The sequence below is a fragment of the Diceros bicornis genome, chromosome 13 (genome assembly GCF_020826845.1).
Source record: "Diceros bicornis minor isolate mBicDic1 chromosome 13, mDicBic1.mat.cur, whole genome shotgun sequence".
Taxonomy (NCBI): domain Eukaryota; kingdom Metazoa; phylum Chordata; class Mammalia; order Perissodactyla; family Rhinocerotidae; genus Diceros; species Diceros bicornis.
This window is the reverse complement of record NC_080752.1, coordinates 10,078,331-10,094,550: the sequence shown is the minus strand read 5'-3', so window position 1 is coordinate 10,094,550 and position 16,220 is coordinate 10,078,331. Positions and strand designations below refer to the sequence as shown.

Here is a 16,220-nt window from a genome sequence, read left to right as displayed (position 1 = left end):
ATTCTCTCAGCTTCTGCTTCATATATTTTGATGGTCTGTCGTTAGGTGCAAAAAATGTATAATTGTTCTATCTTCTTGTATTGAACTTTTTTTCAGTATATAATGTCCTTTTTGTCTCTGTAACCTTTTTTGATTTAAAGTATACTTTGTCTGATATTAATATAGCCACCCCTGCTCTCTTTTGGTTTCTATTGCATGGAATATCTCTTTCCATCCTTTCACTTTTAATCTAATTACGTCTTTAGATTCCAAATGAGTCTTGTAGACAGCATATAGTTGGATTATGTTTTTTTAAAATACATTATGTCAATCTCTGTGTTTTGATTTGAGAGTTTAATCCATTTACTTTTAAAGTAATTACTGATAAGGAGGGACTTTCTTTGTCTTTTTGCTATTTGTTTTCTATATGCTTTGTAGCTTTTTTTTTGTCCCTCATTTCCTGCATTACTATCTTCTTTTGTGTTTAGTTGATTTTTTGTACTGAAATATTTAAATTCCTTTCTTATTTTCTTTTATGTATATTCTATAGCTATTTTCTTTGTGGTTACCATGGGGATTACATTTAATATCCTAAAGTTATAACACACTAATTTGGAATTATATCAGCTTAACTTCAATAACATACAAAAACTCTGCTCCTTTACAACTCTGTCCCCACCCATTTTAGTTGTTGATGTCATAAAATTATATCTTTATATGTTGTAGCCCCAAACCTAAACTAATAATTCTTTTAAATGCATTAGTCTCTAAAATCATGTAGAAAAAAAAAGTAGGGTTACAAACCATTGTTACAATAATATTAGCTTTTATAACTGCCAATGTATTTACCTTTACTGAGATCTTTATTTCTTCATATGGCTTTGAGTTACTGTCTAGTGTCCTTTCATTTCATCCTGCAGAACTCCTTTGAGCATTTCTTGCAGGGCAAGTCTAGTGGTATAAGCTCCCTTAGCTTTTGTCTATCAGAGAATGTCTTAATTTCCCCCTCACTTTTGAAGGACAGTTTTGCCAGCTTATAGGACACTTGGTTGACAGGGTTTTTTTTTTCTGTGAGCACTTGGAATATATCAGCCCACTGTCTTCTGTCTTCCAAAGTTTCTGATGAGAAATATACTGATAATCTTATTGAGGATCCCTTGTATGTAATGAGCTACTTCTTTCTTGCTGGTTTCAAGATTCTCTTTTTGTCTTTGTCTTTCAAAAGTTTGATTATAATATGACTCAGTGTGGATCCCTTTGAGTTCATCTTACTTGGAGTTCACTGAGCTTGTTAGATGTTTATATTCATGTCTCTCATCAAATTTGGGAAGTTTTTAGCCATTATTTCTTCAAATATTCTCTCTATTCCCTTCTCCTCTCTCTTCTCCTTCTGGGACTGTAGGTTGGTCTGCTTGATGGTGTCCCATAGGTCCCTTAGGCTCTGTTCACTTTTCTTCAATCATTTTTCTTTCTGTTCCTCAGACTCAGTAATTTCCATTGTTCTGTCTTCAAGTTCATTGATTCTCTCTTTGTCTGATCATATCTACCTTTGAATCCCCCTAGTGAGTTTTTTATTTCAGTTATTGTACTTTTCATCTCCAGCATTTCTTTTTGGTTTCTTTTTAGGTTTTCTATCTCTTTAATGATATTTCCATTTTGTTCATACATCATTTTCTTGACTTTCTCCACATCTTGCTTTAGTTCTTTGAACATCTATAAGACAGTTATTTTAAAGTCTTTGTCTAGTAGTGCTGCCACAAGGTCTTTTTCAGGGACAGTTTCTGTTGATTTAATTTTTTCCTTTATATGGGCTATATTTTCCTTTTTCTTTGTATGCCTTGTGATTCTTTGTTGAAAGCTGGACATTTCAATCTAATGATATGATAACTCTGGAAATCAGATTCTCCCCCTTCCCCAGGGTTTGCTTTTTTTTTGTTTTTAGTTGTTTGAGGCTCTCTGTATGCCAAGGATCAGCATGAGGTGTAAACTTAATGTATTTGAGGGTCTTTTCTGGATCTATACCTTTCCTTGGGCATGTGCGGTCACTTTCTAATTTTCCCCATATGTACAGTTGCTTTTGAATGTCCTAGTCTTCAATGTCTGGCTCTCAAAAGGGAAAAAAGAGAAAAGTGATGGGGGAAAAAGTCACCAACCGTAAATCCCCTGGAAGTCCCTTCAGCCAGAGTGGGAAGGGCTTGCAACAATGAGGGGAGGTGCAACAACAATGGCCACTGGCCTTTTTGTCTGCACCTCTGTGACAGAGGAAGGAAGCAGTAATCACAGGACAGATTCCCAATATTTGGAGGACAGGGTCTTTTTGTTCCTCTGGCTCCCACAAGCTGTCTGCAAGCTGCTCCGGGAACACTTGCAGCTGCTTGCCAAAGGCCTAGAGGTGGGGAATGGGTAGCTGCTACTGTGCAAAGAGCTGAAATTGACCAAAATTATCCACGATTTACAGTCTAAGCCTTCCCCCTGAAAGTTGCAAGGCTTCAACTCCAGAGTTCCAAAATAGGTACATCAGACAGATTCTGCCAGTGTGATAGTTGTCTAGGTGGGGAGACAGAATACTGGTACTTCCTAGTCTGCCATCTTTCCAGAATCCTCTCACCTTTCTCGTTCTTAATACTTGTTATTTGACCCTTTGCTCTTCCTGTCTAGCAGTTGTAACGTCTTTACTTTGCCTCTGGTGTTCTGAAATTTAATTTAATTTAACATTCATATATAACTTTAGGTTATAGATGAACATCCAGATGGAAGAGATGCATAAGATAAGGTGTGTAGGAAGAGGTGCTGTTTCTCTGGGTACTAAGCATTTTCCGAATATTTCTGACCATTTCCTAAATATGTGTAATATGTATTTTCAAATGTATTTAGATGTTGCTGTGGGTGAAGAAATATAAACTCATAAATTACAAGATTCACAATAGCTTTCTGTCCTTTTTGTCCACACATAAGTTACTAAAAGTATAACCAAATGCTTGTGGCTGAGGGTATCCCTGACAATGTCTAACCTAAAGAAATAATCTTCATATGAGGCTATAATTTCCATGAGGGCAAAGATCTTGCCTGTCTTATATTTATCTGAATCTCTATGGCACATATAATAGGCACTTAATAAATTCTCGTCTGTTTATTGCTTGCAGATGAATAAATATTCACATTGTTGGGAAACACTGCTTGGGTCATCAGTGGGCACTTATCACTGGCTTTGTTGTGGGAATGGGAGCAAAAAGTCTGTAGCATTTCAGGAATTAGATGTCAAGAGTCTCAACATTTTAGGGGCCCTAAACTATGCAGGGAGCACTTCATGGCTTAGAGGGGCTAGCTGGTAACAGAGGAAATTGGGAGCTAAAGTTTTCCATCTCTTCTGAGGTGGAAACACCCTTCTCAGGGTAGGAACAAACAGTCACAGGGCAAATCCTGTGTGACTGGTCACACAAGAAAGAACTTGACAGCCTTAAGCTTTCTTTGCAAGTCAGGACCCCCACGATCATGCTCAAATGTGTAGGCACACCCAGAAACACATATACATCCAGACACACATGTACACCCAGACACACACATACACCCACACACACATACACTTAAACACGCATACATCCAGACACACACATACATCCAGACAAACACATACACCCACACACGTACACCCAGACATGCACATACAGTCAGACACACACACACAGCCACACATGTACACCCAGATACACACATACACCCAGATACACACGTACACCCAGAAACACATGTACACCCAGACACACGCATACACCCACACACGTACATCCAGACACACAGATACACCCACACACACACATATGCTTAGACACAATACACCCAGACATACAATACAAACACATACACCCAGACACACACATGCACCCACACACATACACCCAGACACACACGTACACCCAGACACACACGTACACCCGGTCAAACACATACACTCAGACACACACATACGGGTGCCCCCCCACCCCCCACTTTATACAAGAAGTGAATGTAAATGAGTCTCATTGTCAGTGATTTAGAGGAGGAACTGCTTAAATGACACATTAGTAATCTGCTTGTCAAGGCAAAAAGTTCATTTCTGATGGTAGTATTTGTACTGATTTATAAAGGTTGGAAGCTGAGAGTTTTGTATTTGAGTTTGCTTCAAGCTTCACACACCTGTATAAATGAGCCTTTTACTGTCATAAGGGAAAAAATTGGATTTTCTTTGTAGATGGAGTTGGCAGGTTTTTAGAAAGAAGTGTTTACTATTAAGTCATGAGAAAGAATCACTCATCAATAAATAGAGAGAGGGAATGGTGCGGTCAGCTGGTTGGTGGGCCATGTCAATCTACTAACAGTTTGCTTCCCACATAGGAAAAAAGAACTTTTTCATCTTCCAGACTCCACTTCTAATCTAAGTGTGTGACGTTCGTGGTGAGACAGAGTGTGTGACTCTGCTCACTCCACCCTCTCTGTTGGGAAAACAGCTCACAGTATGTGTCGTTTGATAGTGACTTGGTCTGGGGATACAACATGTATTTATAGTGAGAAAATAAATACGCTAACCTTGTTTAGAAAATTATATCCCAAGCTTAGAAATCCCAAGGAAAGCAGTTCAGCCACTTCCAGAAAAAGGATTGGGCCCTTCTGCCTGTGCGATTTCAGTCTGGGCCCTGAGCTCAGTTTGTGCCTGTAGGAGGGGCGAGTCCAGACTGGTTGGCTTCTCCAATTTCCTTCACTTTTTTCACTGCAGTTACTTCAGGATGGTAAAATGGAGAAGCTTGAGGAACTTGTTGAAAAATACCCTTGTGCCTTTCCTTGCTGGGTTGGGCCCTTCCAGGCAGTTTTCTATATCTATGACCCAGACTATGCAAAGACATTTCTGAGCAGAACAGGTAAGAAAAGAGGGAATCTCAGGAAGCTAATCCTCCCAGGAGTTATATGCACAGCCTACAGGCAGGATTCTAAAGGAATTCTGCAGCAGAGGCCTCTATTGGGCCTTTAAGAGACAGTGGAGAAAGGGTGGGGAGGTTTCCCATCAATCCTGAAGGGGGTCCCATGTTCCCCAGCCCCCCGTCTAGTTCAGGCTCTCATGGGCCCTTTTAGGTCAGTGTATCTTAGAGCCCAGGTGGCACCACCAGATCACCAGGGGCTTCCTTGGCCTCTCTTGCTTTTGTGTGTTCTGTGTCAGCAACACTCCCCACCCCCAGCCCTTTCTTGAGCAGAAATCTTCAGGGGATTCAGAATTGGCTCTGCCTCTGCTGTTCAGTACCTGAACCTGAGTGCCAGGTCATTAATTTACCAGTCTACCCTCTTGATTGTGGTCCAGATTTTGTTTTTGATTTCTGCCCATTTCTCAACTGTGTTCCCTCTTGGGGCACAGGTCATCTGACTCTCCCATCCAACCCTTTTCCAAGGCTTCCACGGTGGATTATCTCATAGCACAAAATTAAAATGTCCAGTTTTCGCTCCATGAACTCTGTAAAACTAAGGTCTGATGTTCTCATCTTTCTTTCCTGTGCCCTTGTCTCCATTCCTCTTAGTAAAACCTAATAAAAGAAAACAGCCTTTCCCTGAAAGTCTCCATGTTTCCCCATCCCCCAGCTGATTCGTCTCAAGCTCACCTCTTAAAGGCCAAGAGCTGTAAAGCACGTCCAGTGAGAGTTCCCGAGAACCCCAGGAGGCATTAGCGCCTCACTCTCTGGTGTCTGCCGCCCCTGCTCTAAGAGTTGACTTGCTTTTCGAAAAGGATATGATACATTGCCCCAAGTCCTGTTCTGGAAACTTGCGACCCTTGGGCAATCTCTGTGTCTGTTGGAGGACGTGTAAACAAGGGAAGAATCTGGGTTTGTGTACCTGTCTGTCTCATGGGCTTGCTATTCTCTGGTTCCTGAACCAAGACGTGGGGTTTCCCTGGGCCTGCCAAGGGCTGCAGGGAGTGAGCTCTGGGCCCCCTTTTGCTCACTGTTTGTGGTTGGTGCAGGCAAATGAAGAGAACCTTCACCAGCTGTGACTGGTTACTTTCCTCTAATGCTGTCTCCTGTTTCCTCTGCTTCATTCTGCAGATCTCAAGTCCAAGAACCTGTACAAGGTTTTGATTCCGTGTCTTGGTATGTATGTGCAAAGGAGAGGGGTACCCCACTCTCTCACTTAAGTCCCCTTTCCATGGGAGAGCATTCCAAAGAAACTCAAATCGGAATTCACAAAAGCGTTAATTCCTTGTGAATTTTGTGTTCCCGGTATAGTTCATGGATTGGTTTGGAGTGGAGAGGAGATGAATATTTGTTGTGTCTACTTTGAGCTAGAGACCAGACTAGGTGCCTTATGTATACACCTTCATTTAATGTGCACAGCGATAGAGTGAAGTACATGTTTATTATCATACTTTATCATTGAGAAAACCAAGCTTCAGGAAGGTTAAGTGGCTTCATTACAGTCATGCTCTGCATAACGACATTTCAGTCAATGATGGACGACATACATGATGGTGGTCTCATAATATTAGTACATTATAGCCTAAGTGTGTAGTAGGCTGTACCATCTAGATTTGTGTAAGTATACTCTGTGATGTTCGCACATCCACGAAATCACCTAACAACACATTTTTCAGAATGTATCCCCATCGTTAAGCGACACATGACTATATTACAAAGGTAGTAACTGGGGATTTCAGGATTAACACTCTCATCAGGCTTCGAAACTTGGGGTCTTTCTCACAATACTAAATACATCCATTCCAGATGTAAGCATCAAACTCAACTCAATGTTTTTTTTTTTTTTTTTTTTTTTTTTGTGAGGATGATCATCCCTGTGCTAACATCTGCTAATCCTCCTCTTTTTTTGCTGAGGAAGACTGGCCCTGAGCTAACATCTGTGCGCATCTTCCTCCACTTTATATGGGACGCTGCCCCTGGCTTGCCAAGCAGGGCATCGGTGTGGGCCCGGGATCCGAACCGGCGAACCCTGGGCTGCCGCAGCGGAGCGTGCGCACTTAACTGCTTGCGCCACCGGGCCGGCCCCAAAACTCAGCTCAATCTTAATAGATGAGCACTACTTTGATAATCCACCATGTCATGACTACCTGTGCGTCGCGGTTGCTCCATGATGTCTGTGTTCCTCACCTCTCCATCCTCATCTCATCTAATAAAGTGGCATGAGGTTGTGTGCCTTTTATTTCTCAAGGAAAAGGACTGGTGAGTCTTGATGGACCCAAGTGGTTCCAGCACCGTAGCCTACTAACTCCTGGATTCAATTTTAACATCTTGAAATCATATGTCGAGGTGATGGCCCATTCTGTGAGCACAATGCTGGTAAGTGAAGGGACAGAAGTGCTCTGTTGTGTTGCAGAATGCTTCCAACAGGGAATGGATTGGACATACGTTTAGTGGGTAGTGAGAGTCAAAGGAGGATGATTTCTAGAAATTAATGAGTGTACAAGTACCCACTGAGCAATAGGTGTCTATGTAAACCTTTGCGATGGTTCTTTGTGTGATAAGAAAAGATGAAGATCTGGTTGTCTGTCTTAGATGTATTTTGAGATCCCATGGCAGTAAACCAAGGACCAAGTAGTGAGATTCAGACGGTAAGTGCTGTAGGTGACGAGTAAGGAAACCAGGAGCAGCTATAACAGCTTCAGATTCAGAGGAGACTCCAATTTGCCATGAAATCTGAGCTGGACTTGAATATGTGGATAATATGGAAGGGGGAATCCTAGGCAGAGTGAGTCAGCATGAACAAAGGTTTGGAGTTTGGAATGGACTCGCCTGAAGGCTGTAAAGGCCCTAGCAAAGAATAAGTGTCTACATTAAAGTCACAGATGAGAGTTTCCTCTTGTAGACAGAAGATGATCGTTAGGAGCTGACTTGAGCCCTTCCAAAGGGGCAGGAAGGCGTTGCAGAGGAACATTCCTATGTTCCTATGTTCTATGATGTACAAATGAGTTCTATTCCAAAACTCCACTGTACGTGATATATTTTTAAATTGTACTTATTTAAAAATCAGACAATTGATTCATTAATACAGTTTCATCATAGACACTTCAAACACCACAGACAAAGCCAAAGGTTCCCTCCACCTTCTGCTAACCCGTCCCTTTTCCATAGATCCTCTGTTACCAGCTGGTTGGCTGGGTTCTCAGCCAACCTCACAAAGCAGATTTAACCTGGAATTTTCTGGATTGTGGTGAAATACGTGTGTGAATTCTCAAGGCAGAGAGCTAGAGGTACAGGCTATAGAGTTCTGATTCGGGTGCTGTGCAGCTTTACACACAAGTGCACATCAGCCGGTGGTGGTATTTGAGTTTATCTCCATTTCGATAAACCACTGCCATCTTCCTGGCTTCTCAGTCCCACGTTTCCCTGAGATTCCTCTCACAGCTCCTCCCTCCGCTGAGTTGTTCCAAAGTGCCTCCAGCTTGGAGCCTCCTCTTTGCTCTCATTTCTTCTCAACTCACTTTTTGTACTCAGTAAAACTTACATAATTCAGGGTAAAAGCAATTGACTAAACAATTGACATTTAGGTAAAAGCTTTAAAAAAATCTCTTTGCCTTTTTTTCCATGGCCTCCGAATCCTTAGCACTCAGCCATAGGCGTAGGCGCTCAACAAATGTAGGTTGATCTGAACATAAACATTTAGATTTATTTGTATTTTTATACAAAGAATGCTTATTATGACAAATACATGCTCGTCAAGGAACTTTGTGGCAGTTTAAGCCAGAAAACATTTCAGGGGGTGTGAGTAGTTTATTTTTGGGGGAAGTAAAGTGGACACAGGCAGCACTTGGCTGGGAACCAGGTCCAGCAGCTGCTCCTATTCCCGGCTTCTCTCTGTCCGTCGCTTCCGAATCGAAAACGTTTTTTTTTTTAAATATTCCAAGTTTTTTTTAAGTGTGGTTTTGATGGTTGAGAGTAGTGATGGGGTCAGGTGTCTAGCAATTTGGGGACTGATGATGGAGGAAGCCCTGTAATTATGGGTTTTGTATCAGAGACTTTTTACCAAGACTCTGATTTGTTTTAAAGCAGAGTTATGGTAGTAACAGAAAGGCCAAAGATACTTAACTCAGCCGTTTACCGGATACCGGATTTGTCCCAGGCTCTTTCTCACCCAGCTGGGTGCATTTCCCCTTCCTCATGTCAAGGAAGCACTTGACTTATTTACTCACATACCGTTTGGCTCCTGCTTTGTCAGGGTCGTCTCCCCTACATCATAAGGGCGGGGTTAGGGAGGAGCCTTCAGATACAGGCAGTCTGATGATGGTGATGTTGTTGATTTGACCTCCTGTGCCAGGCAAAGTGGGAGAAGATTTGTGACACTCAGGACACAATTGTGGAGGTCTTTGAGCACATCAACTTGATGACCCTGGACATACTCATGAAATGTGCTTTCAGCCGGGAGACCAACTGCCAGATAAACAGGTCAGTGACAGGAGGACCAAAAGACACTTGTTTGCCAGTATCTAAGTCATTTATTGACATTATCCCCACTTTCTCTTCTAGCACCCGTGATCTTTATGTAAAATTGACGTTGGAAGCCAGCAAAATCATCTTCTACCGCTTGTGCTGTTTCTTACGTCACCACAACATACTTTTCAAATTCAGCCCCGAGGGCCACCGCCTAAAGGAAATATGCAAAATGCTGCATCAGTACACAGGTAGTTCTTGGGTTTCACTCCCCAGGGCCATACACTGTCATCACTGTACCGTGTCTGTCTAGAGGAATAGGCCTCAGTGTGAAAAGAGAAAGAATTCTTGTCCTAATGGAGCTCTTATGTGGACACTGCTCCAATGAAATACATGTCCTTTAGAGGAGTTTGCTACATCCATAGTGGCAGTCTTATCAGAAATTTTCTATATATTATACAGTTTTTATTACGTACAATTTTTATTAATACCAATATAGCATAACAAGTGGGCATTTAGTGTTTCAAAGTACACATGGCCTATGGCTTTTTGCCCAGTGATTGCAGTAATGATGACAAGCTGAAAGCATTCATGCAACATAGGAATGAAGAGGAGAACAGAGTAAACATGGACACACATTCAAAAGAAGAGGGAAATGGGGAGTCATTCAATGGGTGTGAAGTTTCGGTTATGCCAGATGAGTAAGTTCTGGAGCTCTGCTGTACAACACAGTGCCCTTAGTTCACTACGCTCTCTTGTATGCTTACAAATCTGTTACATGGGTAGATCTTAGGGTAAGTGTTCTTACCACAATAAAAAAAGAAAATAAAAGAAGCTCGGTTCAAAAATAAATTATTTCAACAAAACAAACATGAATAGATTAAGCTTTTTAAGCAATTCACCATGGCTTCTCGTGAACACCATAGGGAGAATATTTATCAAGCAGTTCGCTAATCCTTCCTCAGCTCCACCACTTACTAGCAGTGTGACTTTGGGCAGGTGACTTACTGCTTTGTCTCAGTGTCATCTGTAAAATGGGGATGGAAAAGAACCTATCTCATAGTTTGTGGTGGTGATTAAATATGGTAATATATGTAAAGCACTTGCATAAAGTGTCTGGCATGGAATAAATGTTAAATATCACATATATTTGCCCCAGGAAGTTTACAAGACACACCTACATGCACACTCACACGTGCCCACATGAACATAGATATTGTAAGGAAGACACTCAGATAAGCAGGTTAGAAACAATTAAGACAGAAATGGGCATTATTTATAGCAGGAGTTCTCAACCTGTTCATGTCATGGCCCACACAGAAAATGTTAATGCTTGTGTGGCTCATTGGAGGAAACAGGAGTGGATTTGGGGGCATCTACATGGGACTTGGTGAAAAAATTCTTTATGTTTTCTTTGTATTACGTATTATGATGAAAAAACAAGATGCAAAGTATTAGGGAAAAGATTAAATGCTACATTTGTTCAAAATAAAACCTTTTCAAAAACATTAATTTTTCTTTAGTCAAATTTCTCAATGTTTTCTTTTATTGCATCTGGATATTGAGTAATAGTCAAAAGCCTTCCCCTAGTCCAGGGTATCTCACCCGTGGCACCAATGACGTTATCCTGGATATGTCTCTGCTGTGGGGAGCTGTCCTGTGCATTGTAGGGTGTAGCTGCATCCCTGACATCCACCCACTCGATGCCGGTAGGACTCTGACAGTTGTGGCAACTGAGAATGTCTGCAGACATTACCCAATGTCCCCTGGGGTCAAAGTTGTCCCTGGTGGGGAACCACTGCCCTACACCCGGACTGTAGTGAAATTCACCTGTGCTTTCTTCTAGTGCTTGTATGGTTTTGTTTTTCTGCATTTAGATCTCTGACTCATTTAGAGTTTATTCTTACGTATGATGTGAAGTGTTGATCTGATTTTTTCAAATGGTTCTCCAGTTGTCTCATCACCATTTATTAAAAAGTTCCCTCTTTTCCAGTGATTTGAATAACCACCTTTATCATATTCTAAATTGACATATGTACTTGGACCTATTTTTGTACTTCCTTGTCTATTCCATTTGTCTATCTGTTCATGTGCTAGAATCGCACTGATTTTGAATATATCGTTCCACTCTCTCCTAGCCTGTACAGCTTCTGCTGAGAAATCTGCTGAAAGCCTGATGGGGGTTCCTTTGTAGGTTATTTTCTTCTCTCTGGCTGTCCTTAATATTGTTTGTTTCTCATTGACTTTTGACAGTTTTAATATATGGCTTGGAGAAGGTCTTTTTGCATTGAGATAATTAGGTGTCCTATTAGCTTCAGGTACTTGTATATCCATTTCCTTCCCCAGATTTGGGAAGTTCTCAGCTATTATTTCTTTGAATAAGCTGTCTGCTCCTTTCTCCCTCTCTTCTCCTTCTGGGATACCTATTACCCTTATGGTACTTTTCCTAATTGAGTCAGATATTTCTCACAGAATTTTTTCATTTTTTAAATATCTTATTTCTCTCACCTCTTCCATCTGAATATTTCTATCTTTGAGCTCACTACTTCTCTCTTCTTTATGGTCTAGTCTATTTTTAATGCTTTCTACATTATTTTTCATCTCATTAATTGTGTTCTTCATCTCCAGAATTTCTGGTTGGTTTCTTTTTAGAGTTTCAATCTCTTTGGTGAAGTACTTGTTCTATTCATTAATTTTATTCCTGAACTCATTGAACTGTCTCTCTGAATTTTCTTGTAACTTATTGAGTTTCTTCATGACAGCTATTTTGAATTCTCTGTCAGTTAGATTGTAATCTTCTGTGACTTCAAGTTTGGTTTCTGGAGAGTTGTCATTTTCTTTCTGTGCTAGTGTGTTACTCTAGTTCTTCATGGTACTTGATGAGTTGATCCTCTGCTGGCACATTTGTGGTAGTAACCACCTTTCTTATTTGGGTAGGGCTTGGTTACTTGGGTTCTGAGCTGCTTCTGGTTGTATGTGAGGGCCTGCGCTTTCCAACCTCCACTGCCTCTGCTAGAGGTACCATCAGTGTCCTCCTTGCACTGTTTGTTGCTGAGGCTGCTGCTGCCTTGCTGCTTATGATGTTGCTGCGGTCTCAGGTGTTACCACTGGGCTCACCAGGCTGTGAGCACTTCTGCTGCTTCTGGGGTCACCTGGGTCTTATGTTCCCCTACTGGCTCTCCACAGGCTCTCCACTGGCTTGGATGCTGCTGCCACAAGTACTACCTGTGCTGCTGCTCCTGGGATGTCTGGAGGTGCTGGTTGCATCGCTGCCAGTAGTGCTGGGTTCATGGATGTTGCTGTCGCTGCTAGGGGCCTGGGGACCCGGGGACTTGTATGCAGCCCCTGCTGCTGTTAGAGCTGTCATTCGGGGTGCTGCCACTGGGGGCTGGGTCACAGGTTCTGCTGTGGTTCCTGAAGCCTCAGTTTGCAGCTTCCACCTGCCACTGCTGGGTGGGGGGCGGTCTGGGGCTAAGCAGGGAGTGAGTTTCTTTGTCTGCTCTGGTCACTGGTGCTAGCGGGTGGGTTCTGAAGACTCAGGTCAGGGTGCCCTGCGCCAGGTAGGAAAATCTGTGTTTTGGATACTGTCCCCACTATTGGAAAGATCAGGTTACTGCTGGAGGAGGGGGAGGGGGCTGGGTCACTGGCTCCACTCTGTCCTGAATCTTCAGGAAGTGTGTGCCACCCACCGCTGCTAGGGGACAGAGGCTAAGCTACAAGTATCTTGTCTGTCCCTGTAGCCTCTATACACAGGTGCATGTGCCAGTGTGAGAATCCAGTTTTGGACTGCTGCTGTGGGAGGAGGGGAAGGGGTTGTTCCCCTAGTTCCACTGCCTCCCAGAGGTCCAATCCACCCACCTTTGGATGTATAGATGTGTGGATTTCTTAGGTGTTCTATTGTGCTGTGTAGGGAGTCCTTTGTTGGTCAGTGGATGTCTGATTGGTTGTAACTTAGAGGAGAGAGACAAAGGGAATAACTCACTCGGCCATGACGCTGATGTCCCCCTCTCAAACTGATTTATTTAAAGACACTTTGTAGTATGTTTTTCTTAAATTAATAATTATTTTTTAGAGTTTTAGGTTTACAGAAAAATTGAGCAGAAAGCACAGAGAGTTCTCGTATACTTCCTCACTCCACCCACACTCACAGTTTCCCTTATTATTAACATCTTGCATTAGTGTGGTACATTTGTTATAACTGATGAGCCAATATTGATACATTATTATTAACTAAAATCCATAGTTTACTTTAGGGTTCACTATGTTTTACACTCTATGGGTTTTGAGAAATATATAATGATGTGTATTCACATTACAGTATCCTACAGAATAGTCTCACTGCCCTGAAAACTCCCCTCTGCTCCACCTATTCATCCCTCCTTGCCTCGCCCTGAACTCCTGGCAGCCACTGATTTTTTTTACTGTTAGTTTTACCTTTTCCATGTCATTATTTGGACTTGTACTGTACGTGACCTTTTCAGATTGGTTTCTTTCACTTAGCAATATGCATTTAAAGTTCCTCCCTGTATTTTCATGGCTTGATAGTGCATTTCTTTTCATTGCTAAATAATATTCTATTGTATGGATGTACCACAGTTTGTTTACCCATTCACCTGTTGAAGGACATCTTGATTGCTTCCAAGTTTTGGCAATTTGAATAAAGCTGCTGTAAACATTTGTGTACAGGTTTTTGTGTGGACATAAGTTTTCAACTCCTTTGGGTAAATTCCAAGGTGCATGATTGCTGGATAGTATGGTAAAAAAATGTTTAGTTTTGTAAGAATCTACCAAATTGTCTTCCAAAATGGCATTACCATTTTGCATTCCTGCCAGCAATGAATGAGAATTCTCGTTGCTCCATGTCGTTGCTAGCATTTGATGTTGTCAGTGCTCTGGATTTTGGCCATTCTAATAGATGTGTAGCAGGTATCCTATTGTTGTTTTTAAAATGCATCACTCTCATGACAGGATGATGTGGAGCATCCATTCATATGCTTATTTGCTGTCTGCATATCTTCTTTGGTGAGGTGTCTGCTCAAGTCTTAGGTCCATTTTTTAATCAGGTTTTTTTTCTTATTGTTGAGTTTTAAGAGTTCTTTGTATATTTGGATAATAATCCTTTATGAGAAGTGTCTTTTGCAAATATTTTCTCCCAGTATTGTGGCTTGTCTTTTTATTCTCTTAACTGTGTCTCTTGCTTAGCAGTTTTTAATTTTAATGAAGTCCAGCTTATCAATTTTTTTCTCTCATGGATCATGCTTTTGATATTATATCTAAAAAGTCATTGCCAAACCGAAGGTCATGTAGATTTCCTTCTGTGTAGTTTTCTAGAAGTTTTATAGTTTTACATTTTACATTTAGGTCTATGATCCATTTTAAGTTAGTATTTGGGAAAGGTGTAAGATCTATGTCTAGATTTTTTTTTTTTGTGAGGAAGATTGGCCCTGAGCTAACATCTGTTGCCAATCTTCCTCTTTTTGCCTGAGAAAGATTGTTGCTGAGCTAACATCTGTGCCAATCTTCCTCTATTTTGTATGAGGGTCGCCGCCACAGTGTGGCTTGATGAGCAGTGTGTAGGTCCGTGGCTGGGATCCAAGCCCGTGAACCCTGGGCTGTCAAAGCAGAGCGTGCGAACCCAACCACTATGCAACCAGGCCAGCCCCTAGATTCTTTTTTTAACATGTGGATGCCTAGTTTTCCCAGTACCATTTGTTGAAAAGATTGTCCTATCTCCATTGAATAGTCTTGCACCCTTGTCAAAAATCATTTGAACATATATGCCAGGGTTTATTTCTGGGCTCTCTATTCTATTCATATAATCTACTCATATATGATATGTGTCTATCCTTATGCCAATACCACATTGTTTTGATTACTGTAGCTTTGTAGTAAGTTTTGAAGTTAGGAAGTGTGAGTCCTCCAGTTTTGTTCTTCTTTCTCAAGATTGTTTTGGCTGTTTGGGGTCCTTTGATTCCATCTGAATTTTAAGATGGAGTTTTCTATTTTTTATTGTTATATGTTTTTAAGGCTATGAATTTTCCTTTGTTCGCTGATTAAATATATCTCATGTATTTTGATGGGTAAATTTTTCATTATCATTATTTTCTCAGATTCTGTAATTTCTATTTGTATTTCCCTTTCACCCCAAAGGTATTTAATTGAAGGTTTATAAATTTCTAGGTGGAAAGGCTTTTAATTAATTAATTTTTTGGTGAGGAAGATTGGCCCTGAGCTAACATCTGCGCCAATCTTCCTCTATTTTCTATGTGGGATGCCGCCACAGCATGGCTTGATGAGCGGTGTGTAGATGTGAGCCTGGGATCCAAACCCACGAACCTCAGGCCACCAAAGTGGAGCATGCGAACTTAACCACTACGCCACCAGGCCAGCCCATTTATTTTTTGATTTTTAAAAATTTCTAGTTTTATTGCAGTTATAGAGCATTGTTTTTAATATTTCCCCTTTATGAAACTTGCTAATGTTTTCTTTCCCAGTACCATTTGTTGAAAAGATTGTCCTATCTCTCTTGAATAGTCTTGGCACCCTTGTCAAAAATCATTTAATATATGATGGATTTTTGTAAATTTTCCATATGCTCTTGAGAAGAAGATATATTCTCTCTTATTAGGTATGGTGGTTGATATTTCTCCCCATATGTTCTTCTTTATTATTTCATTTAGATCCTCTATGTCTTATCTTTGTCCACCTCACCTGTCCTGCACTGAGAGTGGTATGTTACAGACTCCTGTTATTCATGTGATTCTGCCTATTTTTTCTTGCATTTCCTGTAGTTTCTGCTTTAAATAGGTACTGCTGTGTTTGTAGTGTGTGCATATGTTCATAACT

The 16,220-nt window shown here is 41.2% G+C and overlaps 1 protein-coding gene across 1 annotated transcript in view; it reads left to right on the top strand.

The window, feature by feature from the left end:
* LOC131412594 (cytochrome P450 4X1-like) overlaps positions 1-16,220 on the top strand; it is a 35,293-nt gene that overhangs the window by 6,130 nt on the left and 12,943 nt on the right. Inside the window, 5 exon segments of the mRNA XM_058552334.1 lie at positions 4,730-4,871; positions 6,042-6,086; positions 7,159-7,286; positions 9,262-9,389; positions 9,471-9,625. Coding sequence (XP_058408317.1) covers positions 4,730-4,871; positions 6,042-6,086; positions 7,159-7,286; positions 9,262-9,389; positions 9,471-9,625 — 598 coding nt within the window.